This window comes from Poecilia latipinna, unplaced genomic scaffold, assembly GCF_001443285.1.
Source record: "Poecilia latipinna isolate Pla-1442-1.1 unplaced genomic scaffold, P_latipinna-1.0 Scaffold717, whole genome shotgun sequence".
Classification (NCBI taxonomy): Eukaryota; Metazoa; Chordata; class Actinopteri; order Cyprinodontiformes; family Poeciliidae; genus Poecilia; species Poecilia latipinna.
In genome coordinates this window covers 212,915-237,164 of record NW_015113333.1, presented here as the reverse complement: position 1 = coordinate 237,164, position 24,250 = coordinate 212,915, and the positions used below count along the sequence as shown (strand labels likewise).

The following is a 24,250-nucleotide window of genomic DNA, read 5'->3' as shown; positions in this document are numbered from 1 at the left end:
AGCTCAACTGTTTTCACTGATGTTATTATTTCTTTAATTCCTCATCAGGCCCACTGATGTCTACACTCCCCCCTCCTCACCTCCTCTAAGGACAAGGAATGATCGCAACGTCTTCTCCAGACTGACCAGCAACCAAGCGCAAGGTTCTGCTCTGGACAAGTGAGTACTGTCCTGCAGAGAGACCCAAACAGACGCTGTGCACTTTTTGCACCCATATTCTCATCTGCTCAGTTCAGTTGCCCTCCAAGTCATTTCTTTCTTCTCCTTCTCCTTCTTCTTCTTCACCTCTGTGTTGTCAGGCTTTATAGATGCATTAAATGCATTGCCTTCGGAGAGCAATGTAGAACTGAATCCCACTTCCACACTTTATTTTCTTCCATTAGTGTTAAGTGTTTCAGAAAGTCCAGAAAGCTATGTTGGAAAGGCCATAAGATGCTGCAAAAATCAGATCAGCTGAATTTTGCAATGCTGAAAATATTGTGGGAGAACAGGTTAATGTTATTGTTGTATTTTTGCAAGTCACGTATCCTATTTTTTTATTTTTTTATTTTTAAATAATTGATGTTTATTGTGTTCCATAAACATCAATAAAATACATTTAAGTTTATGGTTGTAAAGTAACAAAATTTGAGAAAATATAACGGGAATTTATGCATTTTCAAGTCACTTTTCTTTTCTTTTCTTTTCTTTTTTTTAAACAAGATTATGGCAAAAAAATTGAATGAATTGAAATTGAAAATGTAAATGGAACCGTCCCAAAATCTGCATTTTGCAGTAGTTTTGAAGTTGTCTGCTATAGTTCTTTAACGGTGTTAACATGTAAAAGTGTAAAAAGACACTTCTTGCAATGTAATTACTTGGTTACATCAAACTGAGGGGAGGTCTTATGGGACTAATGTCAGCTGAAGGAGAGCCCAGTCAGAAATGAGGACTTGCTTCCCTTCCTGCTCACAATCAATTCCAACATCCTACTCTGACAAATGTCAGTGGTTAATTTCAGCCAGCATTTGCAGGTTTTTTTTTTTTTTTTCATTCTCCGTCTGTTATTAAGTCGTTGAATATCCTGGCTTTATAGAACCCTAATTGCTAGCAAGATTGCTTTAAGGAATCAGTCAGGGTGTTGTGTGTGTGTGTATTAATAACTGCTGACCTTGTGTGTGCTGGAGCCTGTGGCTCCTCATTATCTGGACCCGGGGTAGGTAAATGGGATGGCACTTGTCATGTGCTCGTGCAGCTGTTGTTGATGGAAGCCATTTTGAGTTAACACGGCGTGGGAGGGTGTTTATGCTTAAGGTCTCTTATCATCAGGTTGCCCCAGGAAAATACTCTTGTTCAACATGATGCAGCAGGATGGATTGAATTCTGTATTTTTTTCTCTTTCTCATGTGTTGTTGTTGGCAGTCTTGGAATTTCTTTATTTATTTGGAAGGACACCATCTGTTTGTGTCTTTGTTATATGTGGGGCGTGTAAATGTTTTGCTCAAAAAGTGTTTTCATTCCAAGTTAATCATTTTTATTCCATTGCTGAAACCGTTTGAACTCTACCACTTCATGTATTAAACGCATGTTTACATATGTATAATGTTTTTTTTAAAGCACAAAACCTCTTAAATGATGAGAAATAAGGAATTGTGTTAATGAAACTCTTCCACATCTTTTCAAGTTCAAACATTCCTTTGCATCTTGTAAAATGCAAAAAAAGAAGTTTTATTCTCTAATCACTCATTCATGTTTAAGTATTTTTTTTTTGCCGACGAGACGAGAATCAAGCCTTTTATACGAGTTTCAAAAAAGCTGGTGAATCTAAAATAAACAAATTTGAAACGGTTTTCTTGTTTTATCTTTTGGCTTTAATCATCAAATGCAGTCAGAATTCACATTATATTTGAAAAAGCAACACATTTTTCAAGGCTTTTGGGGAAAATTGCTATAAAAAGAGAGAAATGGATAAATTGCAGTGAATTTTTAGCTCTGCTACTTCGTCCACCCTAGAACTAGGCATGGGCCAGTAAAAGATGCTTACAGTAGGATAATCCTAAATTTTAGTGGAATTTATATAAAACTAAATAGAGCCAGACAAAATTCTGGTACTTTTTGTTTTTAGCTTAAAACCGTAGAAACAAAATTAAGTTTTTCAACTATTTATACTTTCCTAGCTAACATTTGATCGGTAGTTATCCATGTTTTAACCACGAGGAGCACTTTGTGGTTTTGTCTGTGATAATTGCTAAATAATTAAATTATTTTCTTTCTTATTTTGCTGGATAATTGTAAGGGGTTAAAAATCTTTTAAAACACAGACGTATGCCTACAGAATATTTCGATTACTTTTTGTTTTACTTTTATTAGAAAAAAAAAAAAAAAACAAGGTGACAAATATGAGACGATTGAATATAATTTTCAACATTGTTGTCATTTTTCCATACAGAACTTGTTTGAGTTTTGAGTGTGGCATGGATGTTGGGTTTTTCCTTAACTCAGCAGTTCCCCCCCACCCCTTTTCTGTTAACCCTGTTTGCCCTCCGATATCGTTTTCTGTACTAATGTCTTGAAAATGTCAGCAAAGATTCAATTTAAAAAGTGACCCTGACCTCATTGTCAAAGAGCAACTAATCTGCGACCTTTGGCAAAACTATCTTGGCATCAGAGTTTCCTCCTTAGTGGCCCTATTTTTTTTATTTTTTTTTTCTCCTGATAATCCCCTTAAATTTTTATTTTGTTTCAACTGACAGCTTGACATTTGTGGAGATGCGACTGTTTGCTTTCTTCAAGAGCAATGTGTGAGAATGTTGACGGCGCTAATCCATCTTGTTGGTTCACAAAACACAAGCAAACAGGCGGCAGCAGTTAGTTTAGCTTTAGTGAATAACTTTTATAATCAGTGTAGAATAAATAAAGATAATCTTTGTTTTAGTACCTCAAGGTACTAAAACGCAACAATCAGAGTTTTATAGACAATTTTTGAAAACTAGCTTTGAGAAAAATTAAGAATTTTAAGAGAAAGGCATTCAAAACGATTCTTCCAGCCTTATTCATTTTAGAAGCTCATGTTTTGTCACATTACGTGTGAGAGAGAGCTGCCGCTCATTTAAAACAAAAATCAAATGATCATTTAGTCAGCATTTTAAATGGTCTTCAGATGGCCAGTAATACTGAAACAGTGGCACCTCAATAAATATTCCCTTGAGAACACAGAAGCTTACTAAAAGATTTCCAAACATTTCCAAATCCAGAACGTCCAATGACGGTGTTTAAAAGCAAAGATAATCAGGCCACTTTTGGTGTCAATACTTTCTGCCTTCTGGTTATCTGCTGAAAATGTCCCCCTCTCTAGCTCTGTAGCTGCCTGAATGAGCCATAGACGTGTCTAGAACATCATTTCTTTTGGATATCTGTTGTTTCCCCCCTGTGCTTAAATACCTCACTAAAACTGAATATAGCTAACATACTGAAGAGATGTTAGTGGCCTATAGCATTTAAGTATAGCGCATTCACTAATTGGCTCACAGGTCTGATCTTTGAGGCTTTGACCTTCTGGTCACTGCTTAGGTCTGATTAGCTAAAAGAAAAAGGCCAATTAAAGTCACTACATGATTTCGTGAATCATATTTATATTATAGGTTGAAAGCCAAAATAGTCTAGCATGCATTTTGACTTGATCCAGACAGTTTTTGCTGCTGTTGACAGATATCATTCTAAGCTAACCAGCTATGAGCTAGGCTAACAGGCTGCTAGGTGTACACTTTTGTATGACTCTATTTTTGTCTTCTCAGCTCTTGACCAGAATGTAAATTTACTGTACTTCTCCAAACGTCTTTCTTTTCCAAACCTTTTAACCCGTAATGTTTAACAAAAATTAAAGGTCCATTTAATGTTGAGTGTTGGTGTGGCTGGATTGAGACTGACATTGGTCAAATAATATAGCTTGCTCAGTGACTTGCATATACTCTCACTGAACAAGATTTATTTTTGACTGAACTTTCCTGCCTGTTTGTGCACTTATGTCTGAACCCCTTTCTACTAGTCTGTGCTCCCTTTTTTAACCCTTTGCCATGCAGTAACCCTTCTGTCTTTTCTTAGCGTGGTTAACCCTTTCCTCTTCCCACCTCCCGCCTTCTCCTCGCTCCTCTTCTGCCTCCAGGTCAGATGACAGCGACTCCTCGCTCTCCGAGGTGCTCAGGTAGAGGAATCGTGTCTGTCGCTCTCAGTTTTTCCCGTTTTGCCTGTTAACTTGTGTGGTGTCTTGTTTTCACCTTCGCCTCTCCCTTTAGTCCTCCATGGTTGAAGTCACTGTGAAATGCATGCATTAACTATAGGTAGCTTTTCCTGTCTTTGCCATGCTGTGTTTCTCTGTGGTTCCATGCAAGACCTGTACGAGTCATACAGCATTTCTTTGTCACACTGTTGAAAGGCATAAAGGGGCAAAACACCTGTATTTGCAAAGGCTCATAGGAATATTAGTTTATTTTTAGCTGAAAGGCTTAAAATTGAGGTTAGCAAATCAAAGCTTGCTGTACTGTAGAAAAGCAAACCCCCCTCCATAAACTATATAATTATTTTTCAAGGATGACTGTTGATTTGGTTGGTCCAAAAGCTGAAACAAAACTAAGGGATGGACTCTTCTATTCAGCTGTCTGTTAACTTTTCACTATGAATCTCTTAAATCCTCAACATACAGCATCTTAAAACTCAACTCAATTACTGTATCTTTTAATAGTACAAAAAATAAAAGATTAATCGTCAAATCTAAGACATTAAAGCTGCCTTCAGTCTGGATTCACTCTAATGACCTGCTTTTATTTTGAAAACCAGACGTTTCTAAGGGTTTGCTTTTACAAACATAATCTGCCACTCCGAAAGAGTTCCGACATCTTGTGGAAGTGGCACAAGTCAGAAAGCTTGCGTTCACACCATTCATTTTGGACGTCTCATGGTAGATTACCTCCAACAAGTACCTGGTCGGTAAGGCTAGTAGAGTGATGGAGTGAGCCAGCGTGACACGCCAGCAGCTAATCCACTCTGCCGACCTGCATGTTGCTTTCTACTCCCTCATCAACGCCTTGCATATGTTCAAACAAGGTTGGAGGGTAAAAAGAGGAATATCTGATGATTCTGAAGAGACTTCTGTTCCCTTTCTTGCGTTTTCTCTTCTGCTTATCGTCCAGATGGGCAGAGGAAAAATGCTGATTACGTACCATGTGGCGATTTGACTAGGGATCCTATTAAAAGTTACAAACTCCACCAGATTTGTATTAAATTATCCTAATGTTTTTGCTTTGAATACATGATGCCATGCATTGTAACAAGGTTCCTAGGGCTTGTAAAAGGGAATCAGGCCCACAGCATCATAGATCCTCCACCTAACAGAGGGCATGAGTTATTTTTTCTCCATCGTTATTGTGGAGACTTGATGCCACTCTTTTCTACAGCTCTCTAATACTTGACAATGTAGGAATGTTTTGTCACTGCCTGCTTACTGGAAACGCTGATGAACAGCTAACTAAGTAGAAATATAATAAATAATTCTTCTGTTCCAGTTGTTTTTAAAGAGCTTGTTAGGGTGCCGGTAATTGTGTCGCTGGTCATTCCTTTACAATTATACTCAAATGTTGGATTTAAAATTGTCCATGTGTAATTATGCTACATCAATAATATAATTTCATCTGAAGGCTTTTTATACATCGTTTTAAAAAATGTCAATAATTGTGGGGTAAAAGAGAAGATGTATAAACAATAGACTTGGCATTTAGTTTACTACTTTACAAAATGTCTTCAGTGTCACTTTATTCTTTCAGTTATGAGATTCAAGTTTCTCTCGCGTAGTAAATTTTTAAATGTTCTTTTTAACAAAATGTTGCTCACCTTAATAAAACGAACAGTCCTTGATGCGATGCCAGACACTTAGATTAAGAAGCCAACATTAAATCAGGAATGTTTATCTACAAACCAGATGTTGAAACTTTCTATTTTTGATCTTTTCTAGCACACACGCAAAGACTTTCCTGAAGTTCCTTCTGCCAGTTTGTCTCTGTACTTCGGAGAGCACATGCTGATCTCCCTCCATGTTTTCATTAGTGCTGGTCTCTTGGGTCTTGGCCCTGCAACATCCATTAGCAGCTCTCGCCGAGTGCATAGCACAGTAGACCATGATATCCTGTCCTCAGACGCTGATAAAACCGGAACTATTTCTGTCATTTTGTAGTGTCGCTCTGTTGTAAGATATGAAGTGCTGCATTAGGCAGCAGTGCCGCTTGTCATTTAGAGGAAAACAACACGCAAGATAGAAAGCTTTCAAATTGAAGTCGTCAAAAAACTGCTTTCGTCAAATAAAAGTAGTTTAGTTGCACAGCATGTAAGTGGGGAAAAATGTATATCATTATTATTATTATTACTGAAGTGCTTCTAAAAAAGTTTAGTTTGGTATTGTTTATAAATAATGGAGAAAATCTATTCAGCAGTATATTTATTTGACACTGTTTTTTTTAAGTACCAATTTTGTGAAAGTATATCATTTTAAATTATAATACGTTTGGTTTTAAATTCATATCCATAAAAATATTATGCACAGAAGACTATCTGGCAGGTGAGTTAGGCATTGCTGTCCATTCATCGTTTTAACCCAGATCCCTTCCTTTGTGATGCCACTGCATCTTTGTCTTTCTGCACTTCTTGAGTCCTATCAAAAAATGTTCTGTATCTGCTGAAATGTACAGCATTCAGCCTCTAAACTTAGTAGGAAAATAGGACTTGTAAAATGAGTGTAGCTTAAAATTGCTTAAATCTACGATAGAAATTTGATTTAAAATGTGGGGTAAAAAAAAAAATCAAGACAAGCATTTTGTTACTCTACTTCACTCTGAACATTTACCCTGTAATCCCTGGAGAAGTTACTAACTGGACAACTTGTTTCCACCTAAACTACATGTCCCACATCGCCCTCTCTCTGAGCTGTGGAGGAGCTGAGACTCTACCTCCCGTTTTTGGGGATAAAAGCCTACAGTGTGCTGCATGTGTCAATAAGGATATTCCAGGATCTCAAGTTCATTGTTCGTAGATTTGTTCATTCGACTGTGACTTTTTTTTTTCTTTGCTAATAATTGCTTTTGAGCTTGTTCTGTGTCGATGAGCTGAGTTTTTGTGCTTCGTGAATCTTGGCAGGCATGCATGCTTCACTTTTTTTATTTTAATGGCTCATGGATGAGACTTCTGTTTTTAATTGGCTGGCCGTTTTACGTGCTTTGAGCGAGATTTATGAAGTATGTTTTCATGTTTGTGAGTTGAATTGTGTTTTCTTCATCTCCTTGTGCACATGAGTGGAGCATGTTGCCATCTTTGACACAGTGAACCGTGTTTGTGTAGAAACAAATCTGTTCAGAATGTTTTCTTTGGTGTTGTAAGTCACAGTTTTACTTTCTCACATCCTCTGGTTGTCCCTGTATCTTTTGCACTTCTTCTCACACTTTCTCACATACATGCACCCTCACTTGTGTGCAACATACAACCCAGGAAATCCACCAGGGACCAATTTTTTTCCCTCTCACACCCTCCTTCTGCTCTGTCTCACTCTGATGACTGCTCTCCAGGCATTCTGGGACTCTGGCCTGTCACAGGGACTTAGATTGGGAAGGTTGGGAGGGACGGGGGTTGTGGCGGTCCATCTCGAGAGCACGAGTGCACATAATACACGTCTGTGTATGTGGGGCTATAAAGAAAAGGCGACACACTGACAAGTAAAATAAGGGAGCAGATTTTTACTGCTGTAGTGAGTTAATTGGGTTGCTCTGCAACAAAAAGGGAGCAGATCAGAGAGAGTGAGGAGAGCTTAAGACAACATCAGTGTGTTGTTTTCCCAATATCGCGAGGACATGCAAAAATACCGATAACCTGCAACTTTTTATATTTTGTCGCTGTACGACACAAACCTTGAGTGGGCGTCAGTGAGATTCGGCGTGATAGGTTGACACGAAGTAGTGCATAATTGTAGGAAAAGTATTCAAAGTGTTGGCACAAAATTTCAATTACAGTTTCAAAGGCAGTTTGATCAAACTAAGATTATTTTTCCAACAGATTTGTAAAGTTTTCTGTGTAAGGAAGCCTGGTTGTTTACATCGAGTCACTGACTGCTGTCCTCCTGCTGAGCTAGCATGTGGCGAGGGGAAAGGAAAGACTCCCTTTTAATATGAAGGAAGCTCCAGCTCTACTATGAGACTCAGTCTCATTGGGGTTTGAACAGCGGACACCCCGAAAACACAGAGGAAACACGACAAGTAGTACTTTCTATGTTAAAGAAAAAGTACAGAGATGCTCTTTTAGGAGAAATGCGCATAAGCGGCTGATCACTGAGCATTTTGCTGTTGCCAACATCTAGTTGGTGGCAGTAGTGGTTGGCTTAATAACTTTGTCGTGGAGAGAAGGAAAGGGTTAAACACAAAGGCAAGACAAACTGACTTCTGTAGAGAGGGATTATGAAGTTAATGGCATTAGTAGCTCAGTCGACCACCTCTGTCGACAGGTGTGCCATGCATGAGTCTTGAGCTGCTTTATTCAGCAGTGGTGCCTTTATCTGTACTTGCAAGTCTTTTTATTGGGTTATTCCTCTACCAACTTTGCTGAAAAGAAAAATTATCCAGCAATAGAAGTGTTGAACAAATTTCAAGTTTTTGACAACAAAACACATGGCTGTGGGACTGGACTTTTATTGAACAATAATGGCACTGCATCCTCTGAGGCTGAACCTTTACATCAGTCACAAGATTTTCATGTCCTCCAATAGGTTTTCTTCCAGAATTGCCCTGTGTTTTCCTCATCTGTGAATGGTTTCCCTGTATTGATTGAAGAAGAGCGGCTCCTCTAGAGTTACCATGGTCTTATTCAATTGTCTCTTTGTAGAGTTTCTCGGTGTAGATGGGGTTGGATACAAATACATGCCGCACTTTTCAGATTTGTATTTGCAAAAAAATAAAATAAAATAAACAAATAAAAAACTAAAAACCACTTCTTTTTTTTGTACTCTGTAAATATGCACTACGTTGTACTGGACTTTCATGCCCAAGCAAAATAATTTGTGGTTTTGCTGGATGTGTAATAAAATGGTACTGAACAATACTTATAATACTTACGCATAGTTATTTCTTAGTGGAAATAGTTGAAGCATAAACTGGCTTCTTGTTGGTTACAGAAAAGTTTCTTGTTGTGTTTTGTGTGCATGCTCACTGCGAGCTTGTTTATTTTGTTGTGCATCCACTTTTGATCTTAAAAAAAAAAAAAAAAAAAAACAACATTTTACCTTTCTCATTTAAACTGATGGGGTTTCGGTGTTTTTTGACCCTTAGGGGTGTGATCAATCCCATTGGAGGTGTAAAGGGGGGTCGGACAGCACCCCTCCAGTGCGTCTCTGTTGCCGAGGGCCACTCGAAGCCGGTTCTGTGTGTGGACGCTACAGATGAGCTACTTTTCACTGGATCTAAAGGTACATACACACACACACACACACACACACATAAAGACTCACAGAGGCACACGTAGTTAAAAAAAAAAAACACAAGTAGGTCGCCTTAAAATAATTGTAATACAATGTTACTAATGTTATCACTGCGTTTGGTAGTGATTTGAAACCAAAACCTGTTCCTGTTTGTAGAAAGAAAGCGTCACATAATGTGAGTTTTAGACTGCATAACCAATTTTAGCAAAACAAAAACGGTGTAAACAGTGTAAACAGCAGGTATTTTATAAAATAATCCCAAATTGCACTTTCTACAATGTCTCTGATTCACCACTGGCTCAACATAAGAAATGCAACATGTGTAATCGTGGACACATTTGTGTGTTGTGGCTCTTGAGACGACGACTTGAATGAACTTTGCTTCCCAGCTTGCCGTTGTCCCTCTGGTTTGTGCGCATTTTTTGTAACACACTTTTGGCTTCCACTCTGTTTTCCACGATTGTACTAAATTAAACCTCCCTGGGATCACCCATGAAGTGGCATTAATCCATATTTAATCTCAAAAATGAAAGAAATGCGATATTTGTGTGTGATATTTGCAGCATTAAAACCAACATCAATATGTTACTGTTTGAGATCTGAATGGCATTACTTCACAAATTACACACAACACAAAAGTTATTCTGTTTTATTCTAACCGTACCTATAGCTGAATGAAATGTCACAGAAGAGTGGGTGTGCAGACGGAAAGTGAATTGTATTGTAGATTTAGAAGAAAACCTCAGATCCTAATCCAACTTTTCCTGTTTACATCTTCAGATCGCACCTGTAAGATGTGGAATCTAGTCACAGGTCAGGAGATCGCCACCCTCAAAGGCCACCCAAACAACGTGGTGTCCATAAAATATTGCCCCTCTTCTGGTCTGGCCTTCAGCGTCTCCACCTCATACATCAAGGTGTGGGACATCCGTGACTCCGCCAAGTGCATACGCACGCTCACGTAAGCTTGCTTCCCAAATCGACCAGATGGCAGAGTTTTGAGATTGCTGAAACATTTCAGTAAAAGATGATTCATAAATATGCTCTTTTCCCCCCCTTCAGCGATGTGCTTCAGGTTGCACTAAAGTGACAAATTAAACTGAAGTGCTTTTAGAGAAAATCACGGTGGCCTCTTCCTACATTTGATTGTTTTTGCTTTTTTCTTTTACACTGCTTGACCTCTCTTTACCCCCTGACAGGTCGTCAGGGCAGGTGGTTACAGGAGACGCGTGCGCTGGCACAACCACCCGGACAATCACCTTTGCTCAGGGCGAGTGTCAGATCAACCAGATAGCGCTCAACCCGTCAGGATCTGTGCTGTATGCTGCTGCTGGAAATATTGTTCGCATGTGGGACCTTAAGAGGTACATTTGTAACAAGTCATTTACGTAGCATTTTTCTTCTTTGGTTACTTATGTAGGTAATCGGTCACTTAGATATCCACTGTTTATCTGTTGACATTTATGTCTATGATAAGTGTTTAAAAGGAAGAGAGATTTTGATCAACACGTTGGTAATCTTGATTTGTCCAAAATTCGCATTTGTTTGAGCAACCGTCCATCAATCACTTTCTCCAACTCTCATCTGTCAATTCACCCAAAATCCACAGATCTGTCAATTTTTCTTTGTTTGTTTGTCTGGCATTCTTCCAATTGTTTTGTCCATTTATCTGTCTACGATTCAGCTTTATATCCAATATTAACTATATCATTAAGCTGCCAATCCGCCCATAGTTCACCTGTCAGTTTGTCCAAAATTTACCCATCTGGCAATTTGTCCACCCGTCTGTTCGTTTGTCCACCGTTCATTTTGTCCATCCGTCCATCGGTTTGTCCATCCAACGTCCGCCATTTGTCCTTCCCTTTGCTTGTCTGTCCAACATCTATCTGATTATTTTGTCATCCATCCATTTGTATATTTATCCTTTCTCCATCCCTCTCTTCTGTCACTCATCCATTTAACATGGGGAAAAGTACAGACATCTCAAAATGTGTTGGAACCAGTCAGTGTTTCCTACAGTCAGTTTTTGACATGTTTTAGTAAGGCCTCATTTTCTTGAGTTTTTTTTTTACGCCTTAAAAGAGAAGTGATCAACAGATTGGAGCAGACAGTTTGCGCTGAGGGGCTCCAAGGTATTTAATGATGCATGAGAAACCCCCCCAAGAAATGAAAAATGAACAAATTAGGCATTTCTTCCTTCTCTGCCAGAGGCATCAGTGTGTGGCAATAGTTCAACTTTACGCAAGAGAGGGAAGGTGTCTTCATTTGGTGACACAGACGGCTTGAAAATCAGATTTCATTTTCTGTAACGAATGTCGCAGATCTTTGTTTCGTCTCCTCCTAAGTGTGGGTGTCTCTTTGTGCAGGATGCAGGCAACAGGCAAACTCTCAGGCCACATCGGTTCGGTCATGTGTCTGACAGTGGGACAGTCTCTGCTGGGCAAAGACCAGGTCATCACTGGCTCCAAAGACCATTACGTCAAGGTACAGCTCACAAGTATGAATACAGTACTCTGGAAAAGTATTCATACACTCTTGACTTTTCTTACATTTTGTCACTTTGCATTCACATATTATAAAAACTAATTTTATTTGGATTTTATTAATTGGGAAGTAGAAAAAAAAAGGATGCAAGTTGTTTTCTTTGTACATAAAAACCTTGTAGCCTTCATTTGTATTCACCTCTGTTAGTCAAGACTTGGAACTACATTAATTTGCTGCAATTATAACCTGTTAACTTTTGAGGCATGTTGCTATGGAGAGCATTTCAGTTTTCAGGTCTTGTCACAGATTGTTAGTTGGTTTTAGATCAGGCCATTGACGGGGTCATTTAAAGACTGTTATATTTTCAGCCAAACCATTCAGTTACCTCTGGCTGTGTATTTATTGCCGAAAGGAAACTTGCACCTCAGTTTGACGTCTGTTGCAGCCTCCACTAGATTTTCCTCCAGGATTTCACAGTATTTAGCCCCACATATTGTCCCAGCTACTCTGACCAGCTACCCTATTTCCTACTGAAGAAAAGTTATCCCTTCATCATGTTTGACCATTTGGAATGTTTTGCTATGTATTGACTGAAAAGTTTTTGTTTTGCTTTTTTTTTTATCTGACCAGAGCACCTTCTTTTTAATCAAGACGTCTTATGACTTTATTTCAAGTCATAAGAAATGCAGTCAGAACTACTAGTTATCCCGCCTGCTTATATTTTTCTCACCTGAGCTACGGATCTTTGCAGCTCCTCCAGAGTTGGCGTTAGTGTTCCAGCTGTTTTCAATGGTAGAATATTTTTTTTCTAACATACCCCTATTAAAACATTTTCACAGCTTAATTCTGGACCCGTCTGCAGTCTCCATAAAGCTGTTTATTCAGCAGTGTTGTTTAACAAGCCTTCTTAGAGTATGAAGGCTGAATATAGGCAAAGGACACACACTTGTTGTGTAGTTTGTGGTTGTTTGGTGACAAAATTTGAAATGGGCGGTATGACAGCTTTAATTTTGAAAGGCATTGTATTAACAATCTAAGTGCACAAAATAATTCTCGTTTATTTTTTTCTCTTGAGATATTTGACGTGGCAGAAGGAACTCTGGGTAATGTGGGTCCAGCTCATAACTTCGAGCCTCCGCACTACGACGGCATTGAATGTTTGGCCGTGCAGGGAGACGTGCTGTTCAGCGGCTCGCGAGACAACGGCATCAAGAAGTGGGAGCTGGAGCAGCAGGAGCTCACACAGGTTTGTGTTGTTTTGCATGTGTGAGGAGTGCAGCGTACAAAACATGTATTTGCCATGTTTAATACATGTCAACAGCTGCAAAGTGATTCTCGAGCAGAGCCCTACATGATCCTAGTGTATTGTCTCCTGCCGACACTGAGAAGGTTCACTGGGTTGAGTTAGCAGGAGGAGGGATGTTTTGTTATCACAGGGATAATAATTCACACATTTGAATTAGAGGAGTACTTTCTTGATGAAACATGGAATGAGTCTGCAAGTTGAACAATGAGCAAGTCTTGAAGGTAATTAAATCCTGATCTCTTGACTCTCATAATTACAGGGCAATGTCCAGCCTGCTCCATACAGTGTGTGCTGCAATTAAAGTGCTAACAAGGTAGATAGCTGCAGTAAGATCTCCCTTATTGGTTATAATAGTGAAGAACTGCATTACTACGTAAGCATAAGCTCTTGATCGGTGGAGCAACTCTTTAAGTAATGCGACAAGTTTTTGTCGTTTTCTGTCTTGCCAGATGTTTCTCGTTTTCATGATTTTAAAAGATTTACAAAACGTCGTTAGAAAAATAAATAATTCCATCAGCTGACTCGTTATAAGCCTTCAAAGATTTGTTTGATAAGAAAAGTCATGAAATGCACAACTTTTTTTTTCTTGGTTGTTGTCCAGTTTGCATATTCGGAGACATGCATTCTATGCAGACACTCCTAAAAATGACTTAGCTCTTATTTAAACGGTCTCTGTAAAAACCATGGAGAACTGAGCAGCCAGTTGGAAGCTCAGCTGGTGGCCAGCTTCCTGCTACCCAAGCGCTCCCTTCATGTCTCTCTTACCCGCAGTGTAGAGGTAGCCGGCAGTGTGTGTGTGTGTGTGTTGTCATGTGTAATGTGGCAGGAAAGTGGCGTGTCAACAGCGGGGAGCTCGGAGCCCGCTCACACTTCAGCCACAGGTAGCGGTGGAGGAGCGCGCTTTGTTCCTGCGATTCTCCACCGTCTCCTGTGTATCCTCTGCTGTCTGCGTTTGTTAATAATGCATAATCGTACCAGCTTGTGGGCGGATGTGGTTTTACTCATTTGCATGCACATCACTTTCCCCAGTTTGTTTTGCATAACTTCTGTTTCGCCTTTTGTTTATTCAAACAGACAAAGCCAAATCACAGGACGTAATTATTCCTTTCCAGAGCTGGAATTAAATCAGCTTTCTCTTTGCTGCGGACTGTAGCTTATGACCTTAACCGCATTTGTGAAGCAGCCAACACCATCCATTTTACAGCCTTCTCCCGACTCAGCGATCTCTGTATAATTATGTAATGGGATCAAATTGTGGCTTTGGGTATAATAATGTAACATATTACAGTGGACTCTGAAACTCTGCCTTCTTCAGGATTATTACTGGGAGCTGCTGTCCAGCACCATAAAAAGAAGCCTCTGTTGTTCTTTTCCTCTAGGAATATGTCAAGTAATATTCTTATAATTACTCAAGACTGCAGTCTAGTGGATCCCACACTACCCGACATGATAAATGTCCCAATATAGCCTTCCCAAGCAGCTGACGGTGTGTGTGCGCGGCTTTGCAGAGTAATAAGTGTTTATGTAACTGTTGTTATTGCTGTGTGGTATTATTCTCTGTTAGGTGTTTAAAAGATTTGACAGATTCTCACCTTTATGTGTAAAGCTATCACAGAGAGTGTTAATGTAGATTTATCAAGTCTCGTTCAGGTCGTTCTGCACCGTTTCTCAACATTTCTGTTTATGCATAATCATGCACCACATATGCTTTCCCCCCCTCCTTGCCGACAATTGATAGTGAAGCCTACGTTGAACTTTCACACATGTTTTAAAATTGTTTAAATAGAATCAAGTTAAATAGACGAAAACAGCAAAAAGTATTCACGCCCCATTTTGTTGTTCCAGTCACAAATTTTGGATATTTTGTGTGATATCCCAACACAAACTATGCAGCCCATTTCTAATGAATTCTATTGTTTTATTAAATCAATTCTTTGTATTTGGCTGTTGTCCTATTACCCTTTATATAGACTAGTTACCCAGTTAGACAGAAAAAAACATCCCCATAGCATGGTGCTGCAACCACCATGTCTTCTGCAGAAACGGAGGGACGTGTTGCACTTGCAGCAGCCAAAGATCTGCTCAAAGTAAAACAAAAATAGTAGTAATAGTTTGCATTTGGTAACATTTCATGCACTTTTCCATTCAGTTGTGTAAAATAGAGGATTATGCACGTAATCTATGGTTACATGCGCTTGTGAAATTTATATTTACCTGCAGTTGTAATAGGCAAGGAAGGTGCTGCATCAAGATGATCTAACTGTACAGTGTTTTTTTTTTTTTTTAAATTAGAAAAAGCATGTCTTTACATCTAAAGGCATACAGTGGGTGAAAACTAAACAGGAAAATAAATTACATCTACTGCACAAGTCTCAACCATGACAGACTCTGAGAAATCCTTTAAGTGTATTTTCATTAAAAGCAAATAAAAAACATGTATGAAATCGGCAGTGACAGATGACAGACGTGTAAGAAAAAGAAGGGGATTAATTTAGAAAAGCAGTCTTCCTCGGTGTGTGTTCCTCTGCTCCGAGCTACCTTAATGTGCAGCCCTGGTGGCTGAGATGAATGCAATTATAGAACAACATTAAAACCCCAAACTGTACGAGTCATAAAAGTTTAATAAAGCCCTGCATAAAATTTAAATTGCTCTCTCTGTGTTTGCTCTGTGTTTTAGGGGAAAAAGGGCGAACTGATTTTGTTTGACGTCTTACCTCTGCAGTGATTTATCACAGTCTTGGGTTAAAAAAAAAAAAAAAAAAAAAAAAAAAAAAATACAAAAAAGGCTTTTTGTTTGATGTTTCTGTGGGCAAAAAAAAACAAAAAACAGCCTTACGAAATAAAATAGCAAATACCATTTGAGGGTAAAGATTTAACTTATACAAACCCCCATGAATTGCATTAAGTAAAACTAAGATGCTTTTGGCTCACCCTGAGAAATAAAGGACTCCGAGCTTCACGGGTCCCCACCTTCATCACGCGTTGCTGCAGAACAGACCTTCATGTTGATGTGAACAGATCATTCCTTGCTCATGAATTCTGTTTGAAGCCATTGTAAAACACACTGTGAATAGACGCCGGCTAAGAATAGCCGTAGCACAGTCTAAAAGCGGGTCTCTAAAAAACTTGTACTTTTATGTTGCCTGGCAACGACGAAGTGCACTTTTAATTCAAGGAATATGTTGTTGTTCCCAAGACACTTCGTTTTTGCTCCATTATAAATGAAACGCGGGGACGTGTATGTGTGTCTGCTGTTATTTAAAGAATGCAGCAACCCAAATGTCGAGTGTATCCTGCTGGATTATTGAATCGAATGTTAGATTTCTTTATTCAGCTCCTAACGCAGGTCTGCTCTGACTTCACAGCAAATCCCGAATGCCCACAAGGACTGGGTGTGCGCTCTGGCCTACGTACCCGGCCGGCCCATGTTGCTGAGTGCCTGTCGGGGCGGCATGCTCAAGGTGTGGAATGTGGAAAACTTTACGCCCATAGGAGAGGTCAGAGGTCATGACAGCCCCATTAATGCCATATGTACCAACTCCAGGCATATCTTTACTGCCTCCAGGTATGTTTAAAGAAATGTATTGTGTTCTTTTACAGCTCTATGCAGTTTCTTGCAAGTATGTTCACAGCTATTGCAACTTTTTTTTTCACTTTTTACCCATTATATAGCCACACACTTCAAAGCTTTAATTATGATATATATATATATTTTTTGTGGGGGGATCAGGGGTTACGTTACCAACCGACACTCCAAAATGAGCTTCAAGTTTGCTGTTGTAATGTCACTAAATGTAAACCAGTGATTACTTTTGCAAGGGACTGCATGTTCGAAATGACCCTCAACCAGTACTTCCTTGTTTCCAGTTTGTTCATGCATGCAAAATGATTTGTAGGTAGTCCTTTATTGAAGTCTTCTGGAAATGATTTAATTAGAGCTTTGGAGTTACAAATGCCAAATGACATAAAGTTCAAATTGTCATCAATATAAAATGTTAAGATCGGAAGTAAAAAGATTGCCCTTTACCTAAAGAGTAATCTTTCTGAGGAAGACTGAATCATTTCGAGAGCTAATAAGCAGCTCAGCCCAGAGTTGCTGAGAGTGTTGAACTGCAGCTTTGATTTCATAATATTGTGAAACAAAGATGGTGCTGGTTTAGCTGTCTGGGTCTTCTCCTCGCTGTCTTCTTTCATCACATCTTAAACTTTATTAATCATCTCCTGTTGTTCTCTTGCTCCATCGCCATCCTCACTGCAACCAACTGTTTCCTCCGCACTTTGCTTTTCTCCTTTCTCCTCCTCCTCCTCCTCCTCCTCCTCCTTCTCCTCCTTTGGACCCCAGTGACTGCAGGGTGAAGTTGTGGAACTATGTGCCAGGCTTGACCCCATGTCTTCCTCGTCGGGTCCTGGCCATCAAGGGCAGAGCCACCAGTCTCCCCTGATTGTGTCCTCTGCACACCGAACCTCCTTTCCTCTGGTATTCTCTTAGCCGATCATTCTTCTCTTCCTGTTGTTTGTATTTCCCCAACTTTGAAATTTCTTCACCTTTGTACCTGAAATCCACCCTTTTAATTCTTTTTCTTTGTCTTTCTGCCCTGTTTTTCATTTTGTGCTCTTTTCGTTTTTGGTTTCTTTTAAAATCCTTCTCTGTTTGGCTTTAAAGAATCTTTTCTTTTACTTTTTGTAGTTATGTTTTGTAGGTCACTTGCCACATCAAGGACAACAGGGTATAACGATCTCAATCCAATTTGTTGCATGTACACAAATAATTGTTTATATGCTGTGGATGTATCGTTCTGTTTCATAGTCGATTTTTAGCAAAGTAACGAGTTTAGTGTCGGGTAGAAATTTAAAGGCAGCAGATCAAAATATTGCTGAAACCAGTCACTCCTACCATTTTCCCCTTTGCTCTTGGATAGATTTCTGTTCACATGGCACATGCAGTCACAAAAATTCAAGTTGCTTGTGGCTGTTAATAAAATTTCATGAAATGGTCCCTTGCAGACCCGTACAGAGAGCCATGCAAGCACCGCGGTCAAGCAGATGGGGAACAGTGCTCTCATCATCTGTGTAACCCCAGCAGCACGCTGTAGTCTCTCACTCCCCGCAGAGTTTTTTTTTTTTTTTTTTTACTGCTGCATTGATCTCTCATACACAGAGCAACATGCTCAATACCTCGCTGCCTCACCCGCAGCTCACATCAAACAAAGTTTTGTGACGGCGCCCCAATGAGCAGCTGTTGTAACGGCATGATGTCCAGGTGTTGGATCTGGTTTGAACGCTGCAGTGTGAAAGGGAACCAAACTAAATGAACTTATGAGAGTTGCCCAATGAAAGCTTCCTGGACAAATCCAGGGTGACAGCGGCCCAGGTTTTCAGTTCATCTGGAAGTTAATGTTTCCCCTTCTGCTCGCACACGCTAGCTTTGGAGAAGCTTTCAGATGCAAACCAGCAGAAGGCTCTTATAACAGAATCCAGTTATAAACCAAAAGTCTGTATTGTTTGGTTTGAAGTGAGCAAAGAGGCACATGTTTTTGCAAATTAGCTAAAGTTTGATTTAAAGTTTTTCAGTTAAAATTTGCATTCACTCCCTTATAGAGGGCATTTAATTATGACATGGATGAACTGTTCTCTCTTGAAGTTCATTGTGTTACTGAGTTCAAACTTCTCCAAAGGAACTAATGACGGACTTTACCTTATTTACGTGAAGATGGTGGATGTGTATGTGCCAAAGCGGAACAAGAAGATGAAACTACGCCATGTTGTTTGAGTTTTCATGACAATGCAGGCTGGCTTTTCGGTGAAGAGTTACTGACTTTGTGAAAAATGTTTTTTAATTATGTGTGTGTTGAGCGTGTTACATTAGTGAAGTGCACTTTGAGGTGTTCGTCTGTTGTTTTTTTCCCTCCGTTTGTTTTGCTCTCCTTGCTTTTATTACTTCGCTCATCGTCCCTCCCCTCTCCCTCTCTTCCTCTCCAGCGACAAGACGGTGAAGATCTGGCTGTCAAAGGTGTGGAGGAAGAGGTGAGAAGCAAAGTGACTGTGTATCCTCTGTCAGCCATCTTGCTGCAACAGCAGCCGCTTCCAGCGACACGATGTGACGCCTCAGTCGCAGTTTCCAAGGCAATCAAGGTGTGGATCATGCAGAAAAACGGTGGACCGGGAAGTCAAGAAATATGCCTTTCAGAAATTTTTTTTTTTTACTGCCAACTTTCAAAGTGCCATTCTGCTGTGGTGCTACTTGGAGATAAATGTTGTCAGCCTGGTGAAGCCTCCGCCAACAAAACAATTTCTCACCTGACACGAAAACAACCACCTGCAGCCTGGTACTAAATGAAAGTGTCCTTCTGTTCTTTCACCAAGGTTTCAGGCAAGTGAGAGATGAATCTGCTCATGTATCTGCTGGACTGCAGTATTAGGGACCGTCTCACAAACATTGGGGCTGCATAGATATTGAGCACATTGGATAATCGCGTTAAACGGTCACGGCAGTGGATTGGTGGACCGCTGCTCAAACGTCACTGGAAAATGACAGACTACCACTAATTGGTATCCAGTTTTAGCAGGTGTATGACTGATTGTTTTGTCATGTTTGTGTGTTTTTTTTTTTGTTGTTATAATTTCTAATTTATTGTTTTTCCTTCCTCACTCGTTTTGAACTCTGGCCTGAGGTGTGTAAAAAAACAAACAAAACAAAACAAAAAAACAAAACATTTTGTACAGGTCTTTGTGCGGAAACACTTGGTGCTTTATGTTTCTAAGTCATTCATTTAATCACCATCACTGTGTGGATGGGTCCTGTGTGGGGGCCCCCCTGGCAATCACACCGTCTGGTTGCAGAACAGATATGGATGTTGGCGTCGGTCCAGCAGGACCATGACCGAATCTCATTATCTGTTCTGGAAAAAGCAAACTGCAGCCAAAGTAAGAAAAAAGACGTGCAGTTTGCTGACAACATGAGCGCTCCTCGCGGACATGTGTGGCAGGTATTACACCGCGGCCAAAATGTCGGATCGCAACGCTGTCAATCTGCAGCACGGGAGCCGTTTTTGCCATTTATCATTCGAGCGCCCACTCCAACACTTTCCGTCTCTGCCTGTTCCTTTTTTTTTTTTTTTTTTTTAGGTTGCGCTTCGCACTGACCTTACTTTGGAGTCCACCTTCTTTCCAGCTTCTAAACTTCTCCCAGAAGCCAATTTAATTAGAGCTCGGCTCTTCCAGCTGCTTTTCAGGCAAGATTTCTTGCGTGAAAGTAGGTCATCACTGAGAGGGATTCTTTTCTTTTCCCCTCTCTTATTTTTTCTTTTTTTTGGATTCCCAGTTTTCTTCCACCCACCATTTAGCTGCTACACTTTCAAGCAGGAATAAACTTCCTGCGCCTGTGCACTGATGTACAAATCTGTTTATGTGGCAGATTAGGCGTGTGGGCAACACGCACATATGCACATGCCACGGATAAATAAACAGTCTGAGAGGATGTTTCGGCTATCCATCTTGTTTGATGTGACTTGGCATCTTTCACTGTGTTGATTTAGAGTCTCCATAATAACACAGAGACTTACAGTCTTAGAGGCTGCAGCATGCTCTAAAAGTCGACTCCATTGCCTTTTTGTTGCCCGACACCTCCTAATACTGAAAATAGCTCCACGTAATTCCATTATATCCTACCTTTTGCTAAACACTCCAAAAAAAAAAAAGAAGCTGGGATAAATGTCAAGCTTCCTGCCACTCGGATATCTTACTGCTTGATTTAAAAAAAACACAAAAAAAACTACAAGACAAACAAAAAAATGTCTGCTAGTCATGTTCTGCTTAGCAATATCTGTTTTGAAAAACCATGTTTTTGCTCATTTGGTGCACTTTTCCTCGCAGAAGACTCAGAGTCGAACAGTATGTAGTTAAATTACGAGTGATGCTTGGATCAGAAAACCGAGTTCAGAGGAGAAGAAAGTAGGAAAACAAAACAAAAAAAAAAAACAAGTTTCCTGTTAAACGTCCTGCTGCTGCTTCATGTGTCCAACATGAATCTGAAGCTGCTTAAACTCGCCAAAAGCAATTTTCTTGGTTGTAGTGTTCTGCTTAGGGGATAAAAACATGATGATTCGGTAACACTTTATTTGAAGGGGGGTGAATAAGACTGTCATGACACTGTCATAAACATGACATAACATGTCATGAACATGAATAAGCCTTCATGAATATTTATGACTGTTGTCATAAAGCGTCATTCGGTAAATTATGACACTTTTAATACAAAGTTGACATTATTCAAAATGTTTTTGTTATGACAACTTGACATTAACCAAGAAATCATTACTGATATAAATTTGTCATAAAAGTATTACTGATTGCACTTCAAAAATTAGGTAACTTTATGTTATTAAAGGTAAAGTTTAAACAGTAATGATTTCCTGGTTAATGTCAAGTTGTCATAACAAAGACATTTTGAATCATGTCAACTTTGTATTAAAAGTGTCATAATTTACCGAAAGATGCTTTATGACAACAGTCATAAATATTCATGAAGGCTTATTCATGTTCATGACATGTGATATGTCATGTTTATGAAAGTGTCATGACAGTCTTATTCACCCCCTTCAAATAAAGTGTTACCGATGATGCTAATAAAGCGTGGTCTTGAATAATATTTAGAAACTCAGGTATATGTTGAAGGATGATTTCAAACTTTAGTCATAATGTGACCCTGCGAACTAGCTTTTTCTACCAACCAAATGCCTTGTTTGTGACAATATTATTATTTTGAACAGAAATGGTACTGTCTGTGTTTCATACATAAACTTTGTGAAATCCTCATTTTCCATATTTCACTCTTCCATTTAATGCCCTTTACTTCTTATCTATGTACTGTGCCAGTTTTAACACAGCACCTTCCCAAACTGGCCAAAACTGAATGCCTTGAATATGTGCACTGATATATATTGTTTTTTTTTTTTTTTTTTTTTTTTTTTTTTTTTTTTTTTTCCAATATACCTCTTTTTAAAATGTGTACAGTATGTAATATATGTAAGTATCTGTCCTGTAAAGCTGGAGTGACTGGTACAACAATGTGGTCGTTAGCAGGGTAATGAACTTCCACAGAGGAAAAGAGTAGGAAACCTTGACCATCAATCTGTTGAGCCCTTCACTGCGTTTTTCTGTGCCAATTAGCCTAACTGACCCTGCTCACCATCAGTCCAGGTTCAGAGTGATAGCAGTGAAAATACAAGGTTATCTCTTTCTTTTTCCCGTTCTTTTAGACTTCTGCTCGTTTTTAGAGGCTTTGTAGTTCCACAGCTTCAGATAATCTGCTGCCTATCGCTTGTACATTTGCTAAAGGGTTTGTGATGTCAGTAGTGCCGACTCGTTGATTTAACCTCTTCAAACATCGCTGTTCAGTGGGTGACTGTGTTGTCTGTAGGTTGCTGATCTAAGTGATTATTTATTATCATTGACATGGTTATTTTTTCCTGGACTCTGAACAGCAGGCAAAGAATAAGAGTTACTCAGACCATGCAAAGAGTTTACGTGGTGCAACTTAATAGATTTAAATATTATTGAAAGGTGAAACTTGTGTACTGAAAGGATTTGTTACAGGTTTATCTATTCATTTTGGTGATTGTACTCTTCAATCTTTTGAATATGGTGTGGATTTTTTTCTCACAAAGCTTGTCAGAAAATTAGATATTTTAATTTTAAAGCCAATAATGAAAAAGGATGAAGCAGTTATGGTCATAAGACTGCATATTTGAGAGTTGTCCAGCAGACAGTCATGGACAGCCTCAGTAAGGACCTTAAGCCCTGGAAGGTCATTTTTAAAGGAACTGGCTGTTTACAGTGTGCTGCATCATTAAGAGTCTTGAGTAAAAAAAAAAAAAAAAAGAAAACTGCAGCTTCAACATGGTTGTACAGCAAAGTTCATAACAGATTCACAGAACGATACATCAAGAGTTTTACTTTTACAAATTATTACGAAACAAAACCTTTTTGAATATATTCTAAGCTATTGAGATGCACCTTTTACTGTTTTCTATTGACCCCAAGCTCCGACACTTCTGACTATTCAGCACCTCCCCATTACTCGATGTGTAAATAATTGTACCATATGATTTTTTTTTTAAGCATTGTAGCATTGAATTTGAGTTTAACTGACTTCTTTCAGATCAGTTGATCTCAGATTGATCTCTGCAATTTAGGATTTACGAGCACTTTGGGAAAACACACTTGCTGCAAACACTTTACACCCTGTTTTGTAGATGTAGATGAAGCCATGTTTTTATCTTGCCTTATAAAAAAAATGCAGACAATGTCCTAAAAAAAAAAAAATAAGCACACCTGTTTAAATCTACTGTAGATTTAGAAGTAAGTTATCATATTATGTCTAAGAAATATTATATGATGAACAAAGGTAGTCCTTGCTTTCAGATTTGCTTTTTAATCCCATTTTAGGGCATAACACAACTTTATAGATGACCAGGAGACTTTATCTTCTTTTTCTTAGTTGTGTCTTGATATTCAAGTTCAGTTGTCAATAATGACCACAAACCACGTTAAACCGTCTACTACGCAGTCAGGAATGTATGCTAATCTTGCTAAGGGTTCTGATTCATGCAATACAAAATAGGCAACTTCTCAAGAATGCTGGAAATATCTTAAAACGTAGGAATGAGGGGGAAAAAAAAAACATCAGTATGCAGTGGAACAGTCTACCTCACTAGCTGCATACCGCAAAGCAAAGTGCTTAAATGTCTGGTGAAAAAAAAAAAAAAGAAAAAAGCTTGGGAATTGATGAAAGAAACATTGTAATGTAATTTATCTAACTGTCAAGTAAAATGTCATCCTTGGTAGATCATGCAAATTTATCCAAATCACTGGTATTTTGAAAAAAAACATTAAGAGATACTTGCTGGAACCTTTTACAGGTTAAGCCTCCCAGAGCATACTGCAATAAGTCTTAAAAAATGAGTCAGAAGTAAGCAGTA

General features: G+C 39.1%; 1 protein-coding gene across 7 annotated transcripts in view; it reads left to right on the top strand.

Moving 5' to 3' along the window:
- kif21b (kinesin family member 21B) overlaps positions 1-21,230 on the top strand; it is a 61,011-nt gene extending 39,781 nt beyond the window's left edge. For 2 of the 7 annotated variants that reach the window (XM_015045258.1, XM_015045256.1), the window contains exons 26-35: positions 49-159; positions 4,142-4,180; positions 9,333-9,469; positions 10,262-10,442; positions 10,681-10,845; positions 11,848-11,965; positions 13,041-13,211; positions 16,637-16,836; positions 17,614-17,748; positions 19,251-21,230. In XM_015045258.1, coding sequence (XP_014900744.1) covers positions 49-159; positions 4,142-4,180; positions 9,333-9,469; positions 10,262-10,442; positions 10,681-10,845; positions 11,848-11,965; positions 13,041-13,211; positions 16,637-16,836; positions 17,614-17,713 — 1,222 coding nt within the window. In that variant the 3' untranslated portion in view covers positions 17,714-17,748; positions 19,251-21,230. The other 5 variants (XM_015045260.1, XM_015045259.1, XM_015045257.1 and 2 more) reach the window with 4 other exon arrangements.
- Positions 21,231-24,250: the final 3,020 nt, after the last annotated feature.